Raw genomic sequence first — 21,274 nt, forward strand, 5'->3', positions numbered from 1 at the left:
TAAACAAAACATCTCTAACTAGATAGTCCCAAATGCGCTCAGTTTTTGACGTATTTTCGTTTCAATACACATGCTGAACATCGTATCAGCATGCAAAGTCATAAATTAGCTGGGGAAGGCTTTGAAAGCTTTCATCTTGAAGTACAGTGAATCCGCCCTTTAATTCACATTGCAAACAGTCCTTCACGGCGACATGCCACAAGTCCCACCACCGAGCTGCGGTGCAACGTGCCCCGGGCAGTGCCGCTGCATTAACCACGCAGCAGCCATTGCCACCCGCATCTCCGAGCAGCAGCCAGCGCTCCCACCGGCGCCTGCTCGGCCGGGAGGCAGGAGCGTGAGCCCCAGAGGCAGTACAACACCTCCCGGCTGTCGGGCTTCACCGCGCTAAGCGCAACGTGAGGAGAAGTCCCCTCAACGTGTCTGCAGCTGAGCCCCAAGAAACTTGAAAGCCAGCCACCTGGAAATCCCTGAGTAAATTTCAAGCAAAGCAAAGACGTTCCCAAAGCCTGTGCCGTGCTCGGGGCGCTGTATCTGCGCAAGGAGACAGGGCTGAGGGCATCACGCACCCCGCTTACCGCAGCGTGGCCTGGGACGCTGGAAAGAGGCGGGATTTGATCCCAAGGTAGCAAATGCGATTTTTCTCTGAAAAGCCTTTGCTCTGCTGTGGGGGAGGGAGTTCTCATTCGCCGAAAGAGGGAACTGCCCATAGCCGCCCCAGGCGGAGCGGCGCTGGGCGCTCAGACGCGCGGCCCGAATGAGGGAGAAGGTCCTGCGGCGGACAGAGGCAGCCACGCGTCCTGCCAGCCGGCCCTGCTGCTGCTGCTGCTGCCCTCGCCCGCGGCCGTGACCCGCACCTGCCCCCAGCCGCCCCTCCAGGGCCGGTTACCAGTGAGCCGACCGCGGGGCGCAGCCGGGCGGCCCGTCGGGGAAGCCCCCAAGCGTGCCACGGGGAAGCCACCGTGCTGGGCCATCTCTGCGGCGGCCACAGCGGCTGTCGGAGCTGCCCGTCGAGCCGCGCCCGGGCCCAGGGCCCAGGGCCGCCCTGACCGGCGGGGCCCCGGCAGCCCGCCCGCCGGTTGCGGTCTCTAGGGCTGCCGTCGGGTCTCGTCTCGGCCGGCCTCTCCCCACGGTCTCTGCCGCCTCCGGCCTCCCGCGCCGCTTCCCCGCGGCCCCCTGGCCAGGGCGGGGCCGACCTCTGCTCCCGGCCGGCCGAGCTCACGGGGGCCGGCGGCACGAAGGGGCCCCGGGCAGCGCTGCTGCGGAGCCCCGCGATGCTCTCCGGGGACGGGCAGCGGTGGGGGGTCCCCGGGGGGCCGTGAGAGACCAGGGAGAGCGCGGGGCCAGGCGGGAGGCGGAAGAGGACCGGGCAGTAATGAGAGATCCGGGGAGGGGGGGGGGGGGGGGTATCGGACAGTGCGGGACCGGGAGGGGAACAGTGCGGAGCCGTACGAGAGCCGTCGGGGAGGGGGGCAGTGCGGGTCGCCTCAGGGTGCCAGGCGCAATGCCCGGCGCGGAGGATGCGCACAACACCGCGGAGCCGCTGATCGCGCCCCTACCGGGGCGGGACACCACGATACGGGCTCCCGGGGGGGGGAGCCGGGAGGGTTTAGGGCTTCCGCCACACCAGCACGGGGTCCCGGCGCAGCCCGCCCTCCCGGGCCTCGCTGCGTCCTGAGGGACGAGCTGCGGAGAGCCGTCGGTCGCCCGGCCGTCGGTGGGAGCCGCCCCCGCCGGGGCGCACGGGGGGGACCGGGAAAGCCAGGCAGCCGGCGGGGGTACAGGATCGCTCCCCGGGGGAGCCCTGCTGCTGCCGCAGCCCCAGGGATGCTTGGCACAAGTCCGTCCAGGGCCAGGTTCCTGCGGTACGCACCCCCCCGCCCCCCGCGCCGGGGCAGCGAGGGTCCCGGTCCTCACCGGCGGCGGCCGAAGGAGCTGAGAACCTGCCGAGCTCCGGCGGGCCCCCTCCTCCCCCCGGCACACGCGGTTCCATTTGACGGCCCCGGTCTGCTGCCAGAGCAGTGTTTACTCATCGCATAAACAGAAGGGAAAGGCATTAAGCTGGCAGATAGGATAGCTCAGGGGAACCTTTCAGGCCCTTCAGCACCGAGTTACCGTGCTCACGGAAAACAGGCCATCCTTACAACCGAAAACATGCAGCGAGCTTTGCAGCTATGTATTTATAAACAAACCTAGATGGTTTCCATTTTGGTTTTGCCCTCCAGGGCGTTAAGGGCAAAATGCTCTTTTACATAATTTGATCGCTGCTTTAATTTCCTCTGTCCCCAGCACTTTCCCTAGCTGAATGACAGCGTGACACAATTAGCACAGACTCTTAAAAATTCAACTTCTAGATGAAGCGTTCACCGATTTTCAGGGACGGAGAAGTGCAACGCTTAAATCGAACACGCACAGGTTTCATCCAGACAGCCTTGTTCCTAGTGCGGGGACCAAGAGGTGGAGTAAGTAGATCTGAGTAAATGAAGCAAAATTATTGCAGTTACACACTGGGGTGCCGAAATTACTCCCTGCGCTTCCTCCCGCAGTGCAAGGGGCAGCGCTCTAAAAAGATGCAGGGCTGCATCCCACTAACTCCCTTCTTGCCCTCTGCCTCCCCGCCCCAGCCCCCGTTTTTTTTCCCGGGGGGGGCACATTGCATCGAATTCTGAGTGTTGGTGGGGGAACCACTGGCTCGAGAATCCAATTAGGAATTAGAAACTTTTCCCTTCGACTGATCTGGTCGTTCCCCATTAAGCAACGCAGAGCTGCACACTGGAACAGCCGTGAACAAAAGCCACGCCTGCAGCTTTGGAAGGTCCTGGACCCGCACAGCCGAGACAGGCAGCCTGGCCCGAGACAAGCGTATCGCACTGATTTGGAAAACAAGTCATTGGTAAGAGACTGGGTTCGTTTACTCGTTAAACCAGCCCAGAACCAAGAATGCAGGGCTAGTCCAAACCCTGCAGCATTTACCAGTGGCTGGAGCCAGCGGGGATGCAAACTCGCGAAATGTGAGCCCGGAGCGCCGGCCTGACTCCCCCGCCGACCCCCCGGCCCACCCCACCCCCGCTCCGTCCAGGAGGCTGCGGCCCACAGGTGGAAAGCCTCTGGGCACTGGCAGGTGTGCAAGCACCGAAGTACGCGTGAGGTGGCTGAGAGAAGGCGGGGGGCTTGCGGGGAAGGGAGCCCTGTCCGGCAACGGCTGTCAGGCTCTCCTCCCCGGGTTGCCCCCCTTGCCAGAGAGCTGCTGGCGAAGCGGGCGACAACAGGCCCCGCAGCGACAGCGCAGCGGGGCGCCGGGGCAGCCTGCCTGCGGGACCCCCCCGCCGGCCCCCGAGGAGCGGGGCGGTGAGGCTGCGGGCCGGGGGCAGCGGGGAGGGGAGGCGGGCTCCGAGCCGCGGGGCCAGCTCCGCCCCGGGGCCGCCCGTCCCTGCCGCCGCCCCAACAGCCGCGCCCGGCACCGGCCAGCGCCGGGGACCGTGCCAGACGGGGCCAGACGGGGGTGGGCAGCCGTGTTCACCGTGGCCCGGGCCTCGGCGCCCGTTTTTCGTGAGCTGGACACAATGCCGTTTGTGATTTCTCAGCAGACCTTGTTTTAGCGGAAAAACCAGTTTCGCTGGAGCAAGCTCCAGAGAACCTCCAGAGGCTCGCAGCGCGGTGCCGTCGCTGGTCAAGAAGCCCGTATGGCGACCGCCTCTCGCCGGAGCAGCCCCCGCTCTCCGCTCCCGCACTTCCCCCGCGCCGTGCCTTTCCGTCAAGTGTTAAGAGATCTCTCCTACAAGCGGACTGATTAGCACTCCCACCCACTCACATCCTTGCATTACTTGCGAGAGACGAGAATCAGAACCAGACGCAGTACCCCCGTCTGAGGGTCCCGCGGGAGTCCCCCGTTCCGCTCGTAACCTCGGCAGGACCAGGCCGGGGCCACCCTGCCCAGCCCAGCCGCGGCGCGCTGCCTGCCCCCCACCCCCCGGGCAGATTTCCCTTCCTCCCCATCTCTCCCTGCTGAGAGCCCGCCGGCGGTCCCCGCGGGGTCCTGCCCGGGGCTCGGAGACAGCAGCAAGAGAGACGGGGGCGCGCAGCAATCGGAATCCCCTAAAGCCTGCGTGCCTGCCTGCTTTCACCTCCGCCAAAACCGGTGCTGGGAACGCTCAATGAAATAGCGAGGGTGTGTAACTGAAACGATGGAGTTCAGAGGAGACTTTGGGGGGATAGGTGAAAAGCACACAGGCGAAGCACGGGTGGAGCGCGGATAACCAAGCCCGTGCACTCTCCCCGTCCACCCTGTACACACCATAGCGTTTCCCAGGTCTTCTCGGAAATAACGCCCCTTTCCAAGCAGCTCGGCAAAAAACGCTCACCTCTCGCGAAACACCCCTGGCCGTAGCAATAACCAGGCTCCGCTACATGAGTGTCTCCACGCCGGTTCTCAGGGGGACTCGTCCTCACGCCCCTCCGCGTCCCCAGGACCGCCGACCCAGCCCCGGGCTCCACGCAGCCCTCGGGAATGCCCCGGACAAGCCCCGCACCCTCGCAGCGCGTCCCCCACTCCGCCGCCACAGAGACCCTTACACCCCAGGACCTCGGGGGTAGGGGTGGGGGCGGCGGGACACCCGGGGGCGACCCCGACGCCGCGGCCCGAGCTGAGGCAGGGGGCGGAGAGGACCGCGGCTTGGGGGGTGGTCGGGGGGGCCTGCCAGTGCATCCGCGGATGTCCGCCGCACTCGCTCCTCGTCTGGCGCAGCCGGGCGCCGAGAACGCTAAGAGACACGGAGACATCCCCGGTCCACGGCTTTCCGCCAGCAACCGCTTTGTGAACTACTGCCGCAAGTCCACGGTCGCCGCGGGGAGCAGCGCGCGGACTGACTTTGTTGGCTCCTACTGCTGTATTCTTCAGAGAGAAAAGGTGTATGCACGCAGAAAGGAGTTATGCTATAGAAATCCCACGCGCAGCCCTCCGTGAAGCGCGCACGAACACCCTGAACTAACTTCTCTAACAGAGCAGGGAAGGAGCGACGGGCAACCTGCTCGACGCTGCTGCCGGCCGTGCCACGCTCTCGCCGCGCCCTGCGCTTGTCAGTGGCTCCCCTCCCGGCGGGGCCGGCCCCCGCTCCCCCGGGCACGGCTCTCTGGGGGCCTCCCGCCAGGTGGTCGCTTGCTGTCGCGCCGCCCGGGACAGATGACAGTCCTTGCGTCGTGTTTCTGGCAGCCGCGGGCGGGCAGCCCCGCGCAGAGGCAGGGGCCCGACGGGCTACGGGCCGAGCTCCTCCCCGCCGGAGCCCACGGGGTCGCGCCGACGCGTGGGCCTGGACGCTCGGCCCGCGCCCCCGCGCAGCCCAGGGGAGCGGGGCCCCGAGGGGACGCCCCGGTGCGCAGTGCCCGGGGTCTGCAGGATACGGCCCCGCGGGCCGCCCAGGGAGAGGGGCCGGGCCGGGGGCGTCGCGGGCAGACCCGGGCCCGCCGGGGAGACGCCCGAAAGCCGCCTCCAGGCCGGCGGTGGCGGTGGGGTCCCGCGTCCGCCCCCGCTCTGCCCGCCGCGCCGCGCCGTGGCTGGGCGGCCGGGTGGGCTGTCGCGCTGCTCTCAGCCTCGTCGCGGCCAGCAAAAAAACCAAACCAAACAACACTGCTTGCCTCGCTGCGGTAACGGCTGTCAGGGACATTAGGACTAAATTCTGTCCAGGGTTTAGATCAGTTTTAGCCCGGGACAAACGAGTGACCGACTACGGACGTCCCGAGTTTATTTGGGCTCGGCACCGCCGCTCGTTCCGTTACGGTCCTGCAAAATCGGGTCCTGGGATTTGAACCAACGGTCGTAATTTTTAGGGGGAAGAAGAATACGGGGCTTCTCCTTTCGTACAGCTTCTCGAAAGCAGAATTCCCTTTTATCAAACTTATCGTATTTCTAAGCGTACGGGCAATTCTCTGTTTGCTTTACTGAGGCTCTGCAACATGTCTTGTGTCTATCGTCGGGCGGAGCTGAAACAAAGAGACGGGGGAAAGATGGAAACATAACGACAAGTTTAATTAAAAACACCTGGCTAGTTAAATACGTGCAGAGAAGCAGACGCCCCGGTTATTTACCTCACCTGCGACGGACAAGCTGTTGCTTTATTCTCCCGAAATGTCCCGCGAGCACCGGCATTATTTGGTTTGAGGGAGCTCTGCGGGGGAGGTTTGTAATCGTGGAAAAAGCGTGCCGGTAGCCTACGGCTGAAGGAAGTGTCCTAGTTCTCCGGGAGCGGCGAGCAGCCGGCTCCCGGCGCCTCGGTCCGCGGCGGACACCGATGTAGGTTAGCAACGTCCGTGGTCGGTCAGGCTTGCTTTGAACCGCGCTGACGGGGCGGCCTTGGGGCCGCTCAGATGCTCCCGTTTGGGCTTAATGAGGAAGGTTTTACGGCGGGGCGCCGCGGCCGCGGGGCGGGGGTTGCCGGGCGGTCACGGGCGCGCGCGGGCTCTGGGGCTGGGCGGTGCGGAGCCCTCCGGCCCCCCTCGCGCGCGCGCCGGCTGTGTCGGGACAGACGTCACCGGGGCCTGCGGCGGGGTGAGCCGTGGCAAGCGGCGGAGGCGAACGGGGGGGGACCCTCTGGGTTTTTTTCGTTGCCGTCGCTGCTGGGGTGCCCCCCCTCCTCTGCGCGAGAGCCGCGCGGCCCGCCGGCGGAGCCGCCATCCCGCCGGCAGAAGGCGGGCCCTGCGCAGGAGGTGAGGCCAGCGAGGCAGGTCCGCGCGGCCGGGCCCACCCCCTCGAAAACAAAACTTTTTTCCTGCAGGGGCTGCGAGCAGAGAGCTGGCGCGGGGTCCCCGGAGCAGCCTCGTCGCGCCCCGCCGCGCCGCGCAGCTGGTATGCGGTAGGGCAGTGCCATGTACTGGAAGAGCGACCCGATGTTCGTCTGCAGGCTGGAGGACAAGGACCTTCCCGCGCTCGGCGGCCCCTCAGAGAAGGTGCGCGGGGCGGCGAGCGGGCGCGGACGGGGGCGGCGCGGGGCGAGCGCGGCGCCGGTGCCGGCTGCGGGGTGGCGGCCGCTCCGGTCGCCCGGCGGCTCCACCGCTTCCCCGGGCGCGGCCCCGCGGAGGGACGCCAAGCCGCTGCCCTTCCTGGCGGGGCGCCGCAGGTGCCGGCGCGGCCCCGCGCCTCTGCTGGGCGAGGCGGGCGGCAGCCGGGCGCTCACCGCCGTCTCCCGTGCGATCCCCGCAGGCCGGCCCCGCCGCGGCCGACGAGGATTCCTGCTCTTCTTCCGCCGCCCTGTCGCCGTCCTCCTCGCCGCGGTCCATGGCCTCGGGCTCCGGCTGCGCCCCCGGCAAGTGCGTGTGCAGCAGCTGCGGCCTGGAGATCGTGGACAAGTACCTGCTGAAGGTAAGCGCCCGGCGAGTGGCGGCTTCCCACCGACGTGGCGCCGCGGTGCCGCGCCCGGGGCACAGCCAGCCGGGGCGGCTGGGGCTGGCGTCGTCGTCTCCCGGGGCCTAGCCCCGCAGGCCTGCCCGGGCTGCGGGCACCGGCGCGGGTCGCCCCCGCTGCGCCCGGCGTGGCCCCTGCTGGCGGCGGGGCTCGGGCCGGGGGCTGCGGCGCCCCGGGCAGCGATTCCCTGGCGCGCCGGGAGGGAGCGGGGTGGGGGGTGGGCGGCGGCGCCGCCGCTGGCGCCGTACCGGGCTGCGGAGGTGCCGCTCGAGGGACGCGGGCATGAGCCGCGGCGGCTCGCTGGCCTGGTGGCGTCGGGGAAGGAAAGGCGCCGCGGGACCGCGGAGCGGTTTTGCTGGCCTTAGGATTCGGGACCGAGTAAGATCATTTAAAAAGAAAGCCATGCGTTAATGCAGTGGTGGGTATTTTCCTTCTGTTTTACGGCCGGTAGAATTGTTCTGGCTCAGATTTTCTCCCGCTCCCCTTTCAGAAGGGAGGTCAGACAGCCGTGCTAGAAGTCGCTTGGTTCCACTTAGATGCAGCCTTAAATGAAGCCGTTGTGTGTCCCGCAAAGCCGAAGTCCGTAACACCACCGAAAACGTCTCGATTAGATCAGTTGTTAGATCTCGGCAGGAGCGCAGGGGTCGAAGGCAGGCGTGTGCTGGGCCGGTATGTGTTCCCGTGGGAGTGGGTGCAGGGGGTGCCATGTACCCTCTGTTCCAGCAAGCCCCGGCTGCCTCGGCAAGGTGTGCTGGGACTGGGAGCAGAGCTAACTGGAACTTGGTGCCCGTCCCGCTAACTCCCGTGATAGCTCGTTCACTGATCTCTGCTGTCTAAAGGACTGGGATAGTACGGCTTGGAGCAACAGACCTCTAAATGGTTTAGCCTGAGGTTCGAGTTAGCTGTTACCGCTTCCCGCATAGGCAGAGAGAGAAAGGCATCTGTGCAAGGGAACTGCTGTCTTGCTGATGACCACCAGCGTGGTGTCCAACTTCAGCCCTGTAAATTAATGAGAATGTAGATAAGTGACGTCAGATGGGACGAGTACCGAAGCGATCGGTGTCCCGCTCCGTGGAAGAGCATCGGCCTCCGAAGAGGCCGCAGCGAGATGCGCTGTGCGTGGCCGGGCCGTCAGCCCCGCCGGGCGGAGCAGCGCAGCGGCGGCCCGGGGCCCGTCGGGGGGACAACTGCTTGGGCCGCCCCGGGCCTGCCCGCGGCGCAGCCGTCCTGGGAAATACTCGGGAGGATCGGCTTGACAGCTGTTACCAGCAGCGTGGCATTGTATCGCGGTGTTGTGAATTTGCCGGTGTCGGGGTAGACGGCTGCCAGCAAGGGCAGCAGCCGGAAGGGCGCTGGGCGGCGCAGAGTGGTGCGGTGCGGCGGGACGGGCGCGGGGGTCCCAGCCCGCGTGCCGCAGGCGGTGCCTCGCGCTCGCCGTGCTTTGTCTGGCAGCGCTTTGAGGAAAGGCACGTTCTGGGTTATCGCAGATCTGCTGCTTTGCCGTAGGCAATAGCTGGGCTGTTTGGTATGAGATGAGAAATTGGCTCAGGAGAAAAAATAAAATTCTGAACTTAGTCATTGTTTGGTTTACATAATTCCTCCCATGCAGCATGGGATTATGCAGAGGGTTATTACTTCATTTTTATGGTCACTCGGAGTCTTGGGCTTTCAAATAATTTGTTTGGCTTATGCATGATGTGCAACGTACAACAAAGAGTGGTCCTTATAGGAAAGAAGGAATGAAAGTAATTGCACTCAATTTATTTGCCCCAAAATTATATGCAAGATTTCAAAACTGCTGATTTCTGCTGCTTTCCGTGACTATGTCTAGTTTCACTATGGATGTTACATGTTGGAGAATTCTTGAATTTGCTATTAAAACAAATGCTGGTATCTTGAAACTCACGCTTCATTCACTGACTTGGCTTTAACAGAAACCTGGCAAAAGAAGATGTGATTCATGAGGTGTTTCTGTTTTGCAGACCTCCCCCCTCCCCCAATACTCACATCTTAAAATTTCAAATTAATCCCTTTGCAGAGTTTGTTGTTTGTGAAGCAGGACTTTTTACAGACTGGGAAATAAAAGTATGTAAGTTAGCTGCCTTCCTGAGGTCATGCGAGGCCAAAACTTGCTCTGTTACTCTGATGTGATGAGAACAGACCTGGGCACAAAATATCTACGTGCAGCTTGAATCTTTTGCTTCCTCTCTGGTGCTTTTAATTACAGACTAAGAGAACTTATTCTGAAGACCTCTATCAAATTATTTAATCCTTAATACGCATGCAGTTCTAAAGGAAAAATGTTTTGCCTTGAAGATAAATTTTCTGTGAATAGTAGTACGTGTAATTTTTGGCCTCATCTGTATGGATAGAAAAAATAGTTTTTGTAAACATGAAATACAGTACCAGTAGCACGAACGCTGAGGGGTATTTTTGCATTTTTGCAGGTAAACGACCTCTGCTGGCACGTGCGCTGTCTCTCATGCAGTGTTTGCAGGACTTCTCTAGGAAGGCACACCAGCTGTTACATCAAAGATAAAGATATCTTCTGCAAACTTGACTATTTCAGGTATATCGTAGGAGATTGTAATTTTTTGGATAATGTTACTCTTGCTTGTTACTCTTCACTTAAGCCACAACTAAAATGCACAACGAGGCTCTTTGGTTTTTTTATTTGCTAGGTTTCTTTTCGGTAGTTAAACTCTGACACATCTTGTAGAGGTGCTTGGGAAACCCCAAGCCTGTCTAATGTAATTACCCCCCAAGACTGGCCTTCTGCCCCTCTGTAACAACATTTATAGAGCAGTTCACTTCTGCATGCGCGGGGGCCAGGGAAGTAGGTTGAGTCCCTGCCACAGCAAGGTTGTAAAGCTGTCGTATGTGCAAAGAATCATCCTTAGGTGGTGTCGATTGAGGGTGGGTACAAGGAAGAGTTGAGGTGGTACTCTGTTTGGGCTAGCACTTCACTAATGTGAGGCTTAGGGCATCACGTGGAACTACAAAAACAACCCAGAATATATCCTGTGATCTTTAAAACAAACTTTCAGCAGTTACACCTTTCTGTGATAAATCTGATTTAGAACATGAACCCTTCTCCAAATTTAAGGTCTATTCCTGTAAGGAAAAAACTTATTTATTCGTGTTGGCATTGAGAGTACTCGTGATACAAAAATCTTTAGTCCAGAAAGCAGGAAAAAAATTTTGCTGTTAATTTCGATGTGATTGCTAGTGCTTCCCTAGACTAAACCATTTATGGGGTTCTCACCTGTGTAGTGAGTGGATGATGTTCAGCTAGTCAGTATTGACGCTGAAAGAGAGGGAGAGGGCAAGTTGAATACTGTGAACTTCTGGAAAGTGTTCTGGGACTTCAGAAAAAGACCTTCCAAGTCTGCAAAGATTTTCAGGACAAATTCTTATCTAAATAATCAGCATATCTTGGTGGCTAGTTTCCACTTCAAAGAGAAATATTCTTCTGCAGTAATGTAAATACTTGCAGATATTTGAATTTCTTTTAAAATCATAATGTTGCGGTAATTAAGGAAATAACTATGAAGATACAGGTTGTCCCTCTTCTGCTGAAGGGGACCGAGTGATTGTTGAAAGTTGATGTAGCTAAATATAATATTTCACATTACTCCAGTGGTAGCCTGAATTATATTTGAATAATGGGGAGAATTTTGAATGCAGTCAGCTGTTTCCATCTCCCACTCATAGCTTTTTAAAAAGTAATTATAACAGGGAAGATGAAGAGCGGTGAATTCATGTCACAGTTAAGATGCTTCAGTTTTACTCTTTGCCTTATGAAAATATTAACTTCCGTAGTTCAGTAGTGGTCTTGCCTTAAGCTTCCAGATGCAAACTTGCTGCCTTCCCCCCCCCCCCCCCCCCTCAATAAAAGCACAGTTACGCTGTCACCTCATCCCTTATCCCTTGCGGGTGGCCCATTTCCTGCAGGTCTCAGCTGCGCTACCCCTTCCTGGTCGCCTCTAGCCCTCCCAGAGTCACCATCTCACCCGAGATGGTTAGTGTCTGTGCCTTCACCCTCCTGTTGCCTTTATTCTTGCAGGCGGTATGGCACCCGCTGCTCCCGCTGCGGGAGGCACATTCATTCTACTGACTGGGTCCGAAGGGCTAAAGGAAACGTGTACCACTTGGCTTGTTTTGCGTGCTTCTCCTGCAAAAGACAACTCTCCACTGGAGAGGAGTTTGCTTTGGTGGAAGAGAAGGTCCTTTGTAGAGTACATTATGACTGCATGTTGGACAATCTGAAAAGAGAAGTTGAAAATGGTAATGTACTGCTTTTGTTAAGAACTATGTTTGTGGTTTAGTTTTAATCAAATTGTTGGGTTTTACCTCATCTTCCTTATTAAGTGGTAATTACCTGGCTTTACTAAGGCTGGAAGCACAGGTTCTTGAATTAAAATAATGTGCAAATTATTTTGTTTTAATTTTTTTCAGTTTGTGTAACTTGTTTTCTATCCTAAGGAAAAGAGAGCAAGGGCATATCTAGTTGATAAAATGTCATGCTGGATTTATTTCTTCCCTCGCTTGCAAGGGAGTAATTTGGGGTGTAATGGGTAATGGTGCCAGATCAATTTAACTTTGAACAGAAGGCGGCTTTTTTTTTTTTACAGTTGAAATTCAGCTGCCTAAGTACTGTTGGCTATTGTTGGAGGACAGTCTGACTTACAAATAACATCATTTTGAATGTTTAGCAGATGATGTTGTTTTCTTTTTAATGCTTCAGGTAATGGGATTAGTGTGGAAGGTGCATTACTAACAGAACAAGATGTTAACCATCCAAAACCAGCAAAAAGAGCTCGGACCAGCTTCACAGCAGATCAACTCCAGGTAGAGGCAGCGCTAAAAACTTGCATAGCTCAGGCTGGCGCAGGACATGGGTGCTGAACTGGTAGGAAGTCGGATGCGTGTGTGGAGAAAACAGAAAGCTTGCGTGCTTTTAAACTATTTCATAAACTGTCAAGACACAGCATGTTTCTGGAATTGTTTGTCAGCTTCAGCAGTTTAATATGAAATAGTTATTCTTCAAGGTTTTTATTTCCCTGGGGGCAGCCAGTAATTCTGCAGAGTGGAAACAAAAAGGTGGTTCTATTTTGATTGCTCGATAAAATCTATTTAATCAGGCATTTACATCGCTACACATAATGAAGACAAAATATTTTTAGAATTATGTAATGTGAAGAGTTGTACTAGAGATGGGTACTGTGTAGAACTTCAAGACATTAACAAGGTGGAAGCTTGAATTTTGTTGTAATGCCTGCGTCTGCTCTGTTTTCAACGCTTCTTGTCTTGTTGCTGCCTTGGCAAGAGTTAGCTCTGGACTGCCTCAAATAGGAGTTATTTTGCCCTCTGGATCACCACTTCACTTAAATTAGCTTTCTAGGGAAATGCACTGTGCTTGGGGCCAGCTCCCTGTGAAAGGGGTGGTGGTGAGGCCAGGTGTAGAGGTTCCAGCCTGTAGTGGGAAGGATGCTGTGGCTTTCCACCTAAACCTAGCTATGTACCCGTGCTTTCAGTTTATAATGTGTCTCTGAATTTCTGGTCACACGTGGCCACCACACTGTTCGTTTGCTACTGTCTCTGTCAGAGTTCTGTTTTCTCGGCCTGTCCCCGTGTTCGTGGTGAAAGCAGTTGAGAAAAACTATAAAGCTGCGTTGTCATAAAACATGTGAGACATTTAAACATCACCATATAACACAGCATGTGGCTGTCCAAAGCTTGGTTTGGTATTTCAGTCGTGGCTGGAGACAGAATGCGTGGTGAATACCAAACAAGCATGTCAGCAAAGATCTGGCAAGGGCTCTGCAAATCAGGCTTGGACTTTTGCGAAAGGGAGCTTTCTTTTCCAGCAGCAGCTGTAGGGGAGACAGCCCCAGCCATCAGGGCAGGAACTGCATTCAGGGCTTTTTCCCCTCTGCTGTCATTGAAGCTTCCATGTTCCCCTCTTTTCCTGATTTAAATGGGTCATAACCTACTTCAGCAGGTGTTGGAGATCTTAGGGCCTCACTTAATGACGCTTGTTGTCTGCCCAGGGCAACTGTGTCTATAGCTGTCCTTGATGCTGGTGTAAGGCTTTGCCTCCAATAAGAGAAGCATCAGCCCGATATGTGACGGATTGTCTGAGTGGCAGCATGTAGTAACACACCTCGTGAAGCACTTGTACAAAAGGGTGTCCACGCTTCTTGATGGCTTGGTATGAAACAGTAGGAAGGTAAATAGTTTCAGCATTTCTGACTGTGGAGAGCAGTAGCCTGAATCTTTAAAGATGAAACCGGGGAAAATGTGCAGACTATCAAAGGTCAAAATCCAGGAATGAGAAACTACAGTTTACTAAGTTGCTGAAGGTACCATGCAGAAATCCGTGAAGCCTTCCTTTCTTAAATAAGGTAAACTCTTACAGGCTCTAAAACTGTTCAGGATGCAGGCCAAGCTGACATCTACTTCCTCACAGAAAAAACATAATTCATATCCTAATGACAAGTGTTCACTTAAATTTCCTGTAAAAAAAAAAAAAAGTGTAAGCAAACAATTACATGGTGCAGGTCAGCCAAGGTGGAGCCTCTGTGTTCCTTGGGTCGATTAAAGGTAAACAAGGCACAAAGTGCTTCCCAGTTGCCGGCGTCCTCCAGGCAGCTGAAAAGAGGGTCAGGTTGCTCTGTATATGCAAGATGCAGATAGCAACTGACAAGTTCAGAGGTGGATCAAAGTTCCTTCCTTCCTTATGCGGCGCACCGTGGCCTGCTGCTACAGAAGTTTTCTTTATCGAGTGTGTTTGAATTGCTTTGCAGTAGATTTTCTCCCACAGTCCTTTTAATGCAACCGTAACAGAGTGGCTCCTCCATTTTTTTTTTTACTGCCACCAAGCGGAATTAATTTATATCATTTCTGGTAAACGTCTCAGCATAGTTAAGCATAATAAGGGGTAGCTTGTATTTTTGGCTTCAAGGGTTGATTATTTTTTTTTTTTCCTTCTGCACGGTCTGAGAGGAGTCTCTAATGCTGCTCTCAGGACTGCACACACAAAAACTACAATCTCTTACCTTGCCTTTTCAGGTTATGCAAGCACAGTTTGCTCAGGACAACAATCCGGATGCACAAACACTTCAGAAACTGGCAGAAAGAACAGGCTTGAGCAGGCGTGTTATACAGGTAATTGTGCAAAGTTAGTTGATTAACAAAGTCTGGTACTCATCCACTGGGAATACTTAATAACAGTTTTCTCCAGGTTGTTATTCTGAGATGGAAAAAGTTCTAAGCTGGCAGTTTTAGCATAAATTCCGACAGCATCCTTAGTCAGGAATAGGTCTAGAACAAACCTGCTAATTTGGAAATCTTGCTGTATTCCTCTTGCACTTTGTATGGAGGATTAATAATCTTCCAGGAAGAAACTCTTCAGACTAAATAGCACAGAAAATGGCACTGAGCTCTTCTAAATACAAGTTTTTGACTTTAATAGTCTGTTCTGAAGACCTGCACTCTTTTTGCAAACATCTTTAGGTTTGACACATTAGGTGCAAGCACCTGGTGATCTGTTCTAGGGAGCAGAGTTAAAATATATACCCATGCCATGCAAAACTGAGAGAAACAGGAACTTAGAATCTTTGCCTGAAGATGTCTCTCAGCAAACACCATATGTGTGCTTTTATACACAAACATGAACTCTTATATAGTACACATTATGTATTTATATGCTTGTATAAATAAAAAGTTTGCGGTTCCTTGGGCTCTTTCTAGCTTGCAAAAATGGAGTGTTTATATAGAAATGAGGTATCTGGCAGCTGCAATCAAGCCTTAAAAAGTACAGAAGATTACGTGTAGAGGAATTATAGAGGACTGTATGAAAAGTTTATTTGTAAAAAATTTGTGGTGATTGCTAAAACCATGAGGTATGAAATGTTAAAAAGAAAAAAAAAAGGGGGGAATTCTAGAGGAATGAAGGCAGGTTAATTAACATTGATAACATACAGCTGTGGGCTGGCTTCAGGGGCAGGGGGTTGGCCGATGTAGACAAGGTGCAGGTGTGGCTGGTTCTGTTAAGGGGTTGGGCAGCCAAGGAAGAGAAAGGAGGAAGAAGGAGAGAGAGAGAGAGCACGTGCGTCCTGGATGAGGAGAGACAAGACGAGGAGGAGGCAGCAGAGGGACTGGTGTGAAGAGTATGTTGGTATGAGATGGTAAAAGACCTTGTTGCAGCCGGCTAGTTTGGAGAGTGCCGTGACACTTTCACACTTCTCAATGTGAAAAGGAAAGTGGGTATCCTGTGAGAAACCTGCTTTGTGGGCAGCGGGGCTCAGGCTGTGTCCCGTTATGTGCGTGGGCAGCAGCCCCAGCAGGGCGTGGGGCTGCAGGTGCCGTCGCTCAGCCTGTGGGACCCTGCAGCCCTCGCTGTCCTTCGTGCTGCTGGTCCCTGCAGAAGCCTTCCTGGCTTGACCGTGCTTGCTTGAGGCACTGTGTAGGCTGAGAATGGGCATTTCTTCATTTGGACAGGTGGGGTTATGTGAGAGGCCTGATTAACTAACTGAATTCAGCTGAAGTTAGAATGCTGAGGGTTTTATTATGCTAATGTTGAAACAGAACCCAATCTATCAACATCACAGAAATTTTTCTCCCTTCTCAGGTGTGGTTTCAGAATTGCAGAGCACGCCACAAGAAACACGTTAGTCCTAATCATTCGTCTACTGCTCCTGTCACAGCAGTTCAGCCCTCGCGGCTGTCGCCGCCCATGTTAGAAGAAATGGCATACTCTGCGTACGTACCCCAGGACGGGACTATGCTGACTGCCCTGCACAGCTATATGGATGGTAGGTGTAATCCCTTCGCGTAGCCACGTAAAACCATTCTTCATTGTAGCAAGAACAGTTTGCCAAGTACTGATTGATGAAACTTAGTGGATTTTTAATTTCTAGTGTCCTTTATAGAGTATCTTAATACTATCCTTGCTGTCTGTGTCTCATTAAGGGCGCCTCATCAAGCAGTAGTCCTTTGCTGTAAGAGCATAGCTGAAGATCTGGGAATGAAGACCACTTTTTGTGCTTCTTCCAGCCTATGAATGCTAGTAATAGGAAATCAAATGCTTGGCTTTTTTTAAACACCCATGCCACATTTTTTAATGTGTAATTTTAATGAAACTTTACCACCTACTCCTTGGCTTTTCCCCTGGGGACTGTAGGTGAACTCAGTCCAGCAGCTTCACTGGAAACTTAAGCTTCCCCCACAGTAACAACATAGTGCAGGGAGCAGGGTGGTCAGAAGTACTGAAACAGTCGTCGTTTTTATTTTGTCGTCAATACTTTGACCCAGCAAGTCAACTTTGGCTTGTGTTTGTGATTAGAAGAGACTGTGAGGGTTTGGGGAGAACTGGACTCTGAGCTGCATGTGTGGCCTGAGCCTGTTTTTCTCCAAGGCAGTGGTGTAAGGTGGGCTGCGGGTGGAGGCAGTGTGAATGCTGGGCGAGGGAAAACAGAGCATGCTGCAGCAGCTGGGAGCAGTGAACTGTTACTGCCCAGCGGGATTTACTGGCTTATAATCTTTTTTCTACCACAGATGAATCTGACGGGTAAATATTTTTGTTTTTGTAGCTCATTCACCTACAGCTCTTGGACTCCAGTCTTTGCTACCCCATTCAATGACACAACTGCCACTAAGTCACACCTAATTCCTTTCTGTCAGGGATACAAGCTATTAAGGATATAACCTGAAGTCATTTATTGTGTATTAAAAATATCATTGGAAAGGTATTAATGTTAACTTTTTATTTAACATCTAAAGCATTTTCAAGGTCATTTTTGCTGCCCAGGTATGTACGTATATTTAGCCTGCAAGACACTTTTATGGATTCTACATAAATAACTATTATGTTGTTTACAAGCCTTATTAAACACTTTTTTTTTTTGTATTGTCTGGAAGTAGTCCACTCTAGTTATGTGTGTTAATTTATTTGTCATCGAAAGAGCACTTTGCCTAAAAGAAAGGACTGACAATTGTGCAAAATGTTTACAATTCTTTGTGAAATTGTAGTTTATCATTAGTTTGTAAGTTATTGCTGAAAGTATTACCTGTATTTGAGTTGTATACAGCCTATATGTTAAAGCTTATTTCTGTGAATTTACAAAAATAAATTTTGGTTGCAAATATTTTCAGAATGAACTGAATAAAGTTTCTGCTGTAGCATGCCAAGCAAAAATGTTGCTGTGTTTATGGCTGAACTGTGATCATTTGTCAAGTGCTTAACCTGAGTCTTCAGTTTTAAGAGAAGGTCCCTAGTATCCTTACATACACTACACCAAACCCTTTCAGGAGTGTTCACATCTGTCTTGATTGATTTTTTTTAAAAAAAACTTTAATGGGCTTAGTCTTGAAACACTCCAAATTACTACTTTAAGTATACACAAAACAGTGCTACTCCTGAAGGTGCACAACTGCAGGGCGAGGGAGATGGTGGATGTATGGGCTAGACTTTTAACTGTGGCTTAAGTTGGCAAGTAGAGGACCTGAATTTGCATCTTCTTTAACATTTTGAATTTTTACTACTTCAGCTTCTCTTTTCTTCCATGGTTTTACCTCATGATTTTGTTAAGCAGGTTGGTAACCAATGTGCAATACTTCGAAACAGAGTCTGCATTTTTAAAGTAAATTTAGTTCAGTATTTTAACTGACCTGTATAGAACTGCATGTGAACAGACTGGCATTCAGTCAAATGCACGAGTCTACTGTGTTTTAAATTGTTAATGTGCTAAGACTTAATGGCAAAGCATGTTTTGGTACACTGATTTGATGGACAAAGGCTAGTTGTGTACTATCGATTCAACTCATTTTTGCCTTCACAGACTAGTTCCTTCAAGGATTTAAGACTAGTAGGTCCCATCTGCACACCTAAACTTTACTTGCATCAGAAGGAAATCATACTCTTGAAGCGGGGGGCAGGGGGTTTGTCCATATGTGTATGGGATTTTTTGTTTTTTTTTTTTTTTTTCTTTTTTCCTAACTCTTGAGTTAGTGTCGCTACTCTGTGAATTTTTTTTTAACTTCCTGGTCAAACCATTTCAATGTGGAAAAGGTAGCATTCTCCCTGCTGCAGTGGAAAGATGATGGCTTCTGAGGGCATGGGCTTTAATGGCGAGCTCTGAATTATTCAAGTTCCATAAATTAAATGTTGGCACTGTTTCAAGTGCTACTCACAGATGTCTGAGCTAATCTGAGTAGCAAAAGCAATCTGTTTGCACTGACACAGTGGTTTGTCTAGGCTAATATTATCCTGCCACATTTTTTTTTTTTTTCCACAGAACACTAAAGACATGGAGTGTTGCGGAACTTGATTGACTTTACATTTTATTCTAACATACGTGACTTCTTAGTGAAATACTCTGGGTGGAACACTGAATTTGGTATGCTGTTTTCAGTACCTAAGCTAGCTCCATGTATCTTTGATACAAAGCTGCATGCATATTGGTAGACAGACTGGTTTTTGTTCATTTGTTGGGTCTGATATGCAAGTAGGACAAGATTACTGCTCAGCTTCTACCAGTTAAATGCTAAATAATGCTAATCTAGATCTTAATGCAACTTGGCAATTTGAAATACTATTGAGTTGTCTTGTTTTAAAATGTGACTTGACTTCTATCAAGTCCTTTGAAAAAGAAGTAATTATTCACTCTAATTTGAAGGACTGAACAGCTTCAGGTTGTCTGAAACATAAGTCTAAGCTTATGTATGAAACATACTTCTGTTTGTTTCATTCTTATGTATGAAACTGCCTTCTGTTCAGTTCCAAAGTCAGCGCAGGATTGAAGTAAATGGGGAGCAGCTTTCCTGTTTCCCTATGAAAATAGGAAGCAGCAGAACTGATCTTTGCTGCTGTGAGTGCTTGAGCAGCTACTTGTAAGTGCAGCTGGGGAAATGTAGCATTGAAAATGGTAAGCCCCAGCAGAGGATCTGGACTTTCGGGTCTTCCCATTGAGAATGCCAGACCTGTGCCGTGGTAGCTTCAGCCGTTGCGGCTGGTGTTAGGCTGCATGGGGCTGACGGAGCACGTGGAAAACAGGACAGCGTTAGTTTGCTGCTCTCAGCTGAAGCTGTTGCTGTAGCCTGACGTGCAGGTCTGAATGCTTGTCGTCTTCTCCTGCTTGTGCACGGGCTTGCATTTGTGACTACTGCTGAGCTCTTCTCACCCTGGAGCCATCCTTACTGCCTCTTGCTGTTAAAAGAGTAACTTGGATGTTGCCGGGCTGAGGAAATTTATGGACTTTTGTTACTAGAAGAGAATGCAGCTATAGCAGGAACAGGTAGAATGCTGAGTCGGGGCCTTTTAGACTGCACAGGCTCAATGTAAAATTGAGGAGATGTATGAAATTATCATATGAAATAAATTGGTCTTAACATCTCACTTAAAAGCGACCTGCCTTGAACAGAGAACAATACAGAGCTCTGCCTAGTGCTCTGCTACGTGCGTGCTTTTGCAGAGCGCTGTATTTGTAATGTGTCCCCTCTGATCCCAAAGTGCTTAGCCTGTGAGGTAGGGTGACAGTTTCTATGCTAATTTGCAATACAACATATCTTAAAAAATCCAAAATAGAACTAATGATGCAGAGCCTATTTTGCATCAAGAGGTTCTCAAAGGAGGAATTACCACTCTAACAGTTGTGTCTCAAAAAGTACTGTGAGGAGACTGGCTATCAACTTCCACTCCTTTTTCTCCTTCCTTCCCTGACCTGTCCAACCAATGCAGGTTGGGGCTAGCTGGCATATTGTGTGTTGCAACAAGCAACTACACTGCAAACTAAAACTTATTATTTTCAACCTGCTGTGGAAGGAGGGAGAAATATACACGAAAAGTATCCTCCTAGTGCAAATTTCACAGAATCTCTAAAGGATGTCTGATTATTATTAGAAGTTGGTAGTATTTCAGTTTGCAGTAGCCTATTGGTATAGCATCCTAGATATTTTGACATTCCAGCTGTTCAGTGGAAATACAGGTTTGTGTTCATATAAAGGTAAATCTGAAAAGTACTTGGGCATTCTCTAGCCTGCTTTTCACCCTCAGGCACAATGAAATATTTCAGCTACCACTAGCAGAGATGTTTGACTAATCTGTTCTTCAATTTCTCCAATAGTAGAAATCCACAAAAACTCTGGCACTTTCTTAGGGTAATAAATAAATAAATTCCAATAAACCCCCCAGACTTCTCCCTGCCAAACAAATCCGATTCACTGAGTTTTTCATACCAAGTCACGTTTTGTAAATGTCTTAATTGTTTCTATGCTGTTTTCTTTGTCCATCTTCTTGAAGCACGAAGCTCAGTTTTAGCCAAGCCCCTACTGATGCTCAGCAGGAGGATTAGGGCACACAAGTTGGTTGCTGCTGTGTGTTGCAGGATGATGACTGCTTTTCTTCTAACAACACTGCCCTCCACGTTCTGCTTGTCACCAGCTGTTATCTTGTCCCCTGATGTTCACCCCTCTCCATAGATTATTGCAATCTATTTTACCATACTGAATTTCACCCCACTTCTTTCTTACTATTTCTCCAAGTTTTCAAAATAATTTTGAATTCCATTTCTGAGTTTCCCCGGTTCTGCCTCTTTTGTGTTGTCAAAAATTCACTAAGAATCTCTTTATTCTGTCACTCAGGTAATTACCTAAAATACTGACTAGAACCTGACCCTTCGGTAATTCCGTTTTTTCAAACAAGAGAATGTATCGTGTGAACTGCTTGCAACAGCTTACTTTCCAACTTTGCTATCCTAGGTTATGTCCCTGTCTTGCTTATGCCAGACAGCGATGTGTACAGCTTCTTGACCACACACGCAGCTGTTACAGGCAATCTCATTGTTTGTATTCTTATTAATGCTGGCGTGGTTGAGATTA

At 52.0% G+C, this 21,274-nt stretch overlaps 1 protein-coding gene across 2 annotated transcripts; it reads left to right on the forward strand.

The window, feature by feature from the left end:
* Positions 1-6,794: 6,794 nt before the first annotated feature.
* On the forward strand, positions 6,795-17,584 carry LHX8 (LIM homeobox 8). 2 transcript variants are annotated; one of them, XM_040610847.1, is made up of 8 exons: positions 6,795-6,939; positions 7,193-7,351; positions 9,841-9,962; positions 11,460-11,680; positions 12,141-12,244; positions 14,468-14,563; positions 16,029-16,212; positions 16,990-17,584. In XM_040610847.1, the coding sequence occupies exons 1-8, from the start codon at positions 6,859-6,861 to the stop codon at positions 17,064-17,066; spliced, it is 1,044 nt and encodes a 347-aa protein (XP_040466781.1). In that variant the 5' UTR covers positions 6,795-6,858; the 3' UTR covers positions 17,067-17,584. The 2 variants fall into 2 exon arrangements, with proteins under 2 accessions (XP_040466781.1, XP_040466780.1); XM_040610846.1 differs by having other exon boundaries at positions 6,859-7,005.
* The last annotated feature ends 3,690 nt before the right edge of the window (positions 17,585-21,274 follow it).

The sequence above is a fragment of the Falco naumanni genome, chromosome 11 (genome assembly GCF_017639655.2).
Source record: "Falco naumanni isolate bFalNau1 chromosome 11, bFalNau1.pat, whole genome shotgun sequence".
In the NCBI taxonomy this organism is placed as follows: Eukaryota; Metazoa; Chordata; class Aves; order Falconiformes; family Falconidae; genus Falco; species Falco naumanni.

Coding starts and splice junctions, on each gene's coding strand:
- LHX8 (XM_040610846.1), top strand. CDS start 6,859: ATGTACTGGAAGAGCGACCCGATGTTCGTCTGCAGGCTGGAGGACAAG. Junction 7,352..9,840: donor TGGACAAGTACCTGCTGAAG/GTAAGCGCCCGG, acceptor GCATTTTTGCAG/GTAAACGACCTCTGCTGGCA. Junction 14,564..16,028: donor TGAGCAGGCGTGTTATACAG/GTAATTGTGCAA, acceptor CTCCCTTCTCAG/GTGTGGTTTCAGAATTGCAG.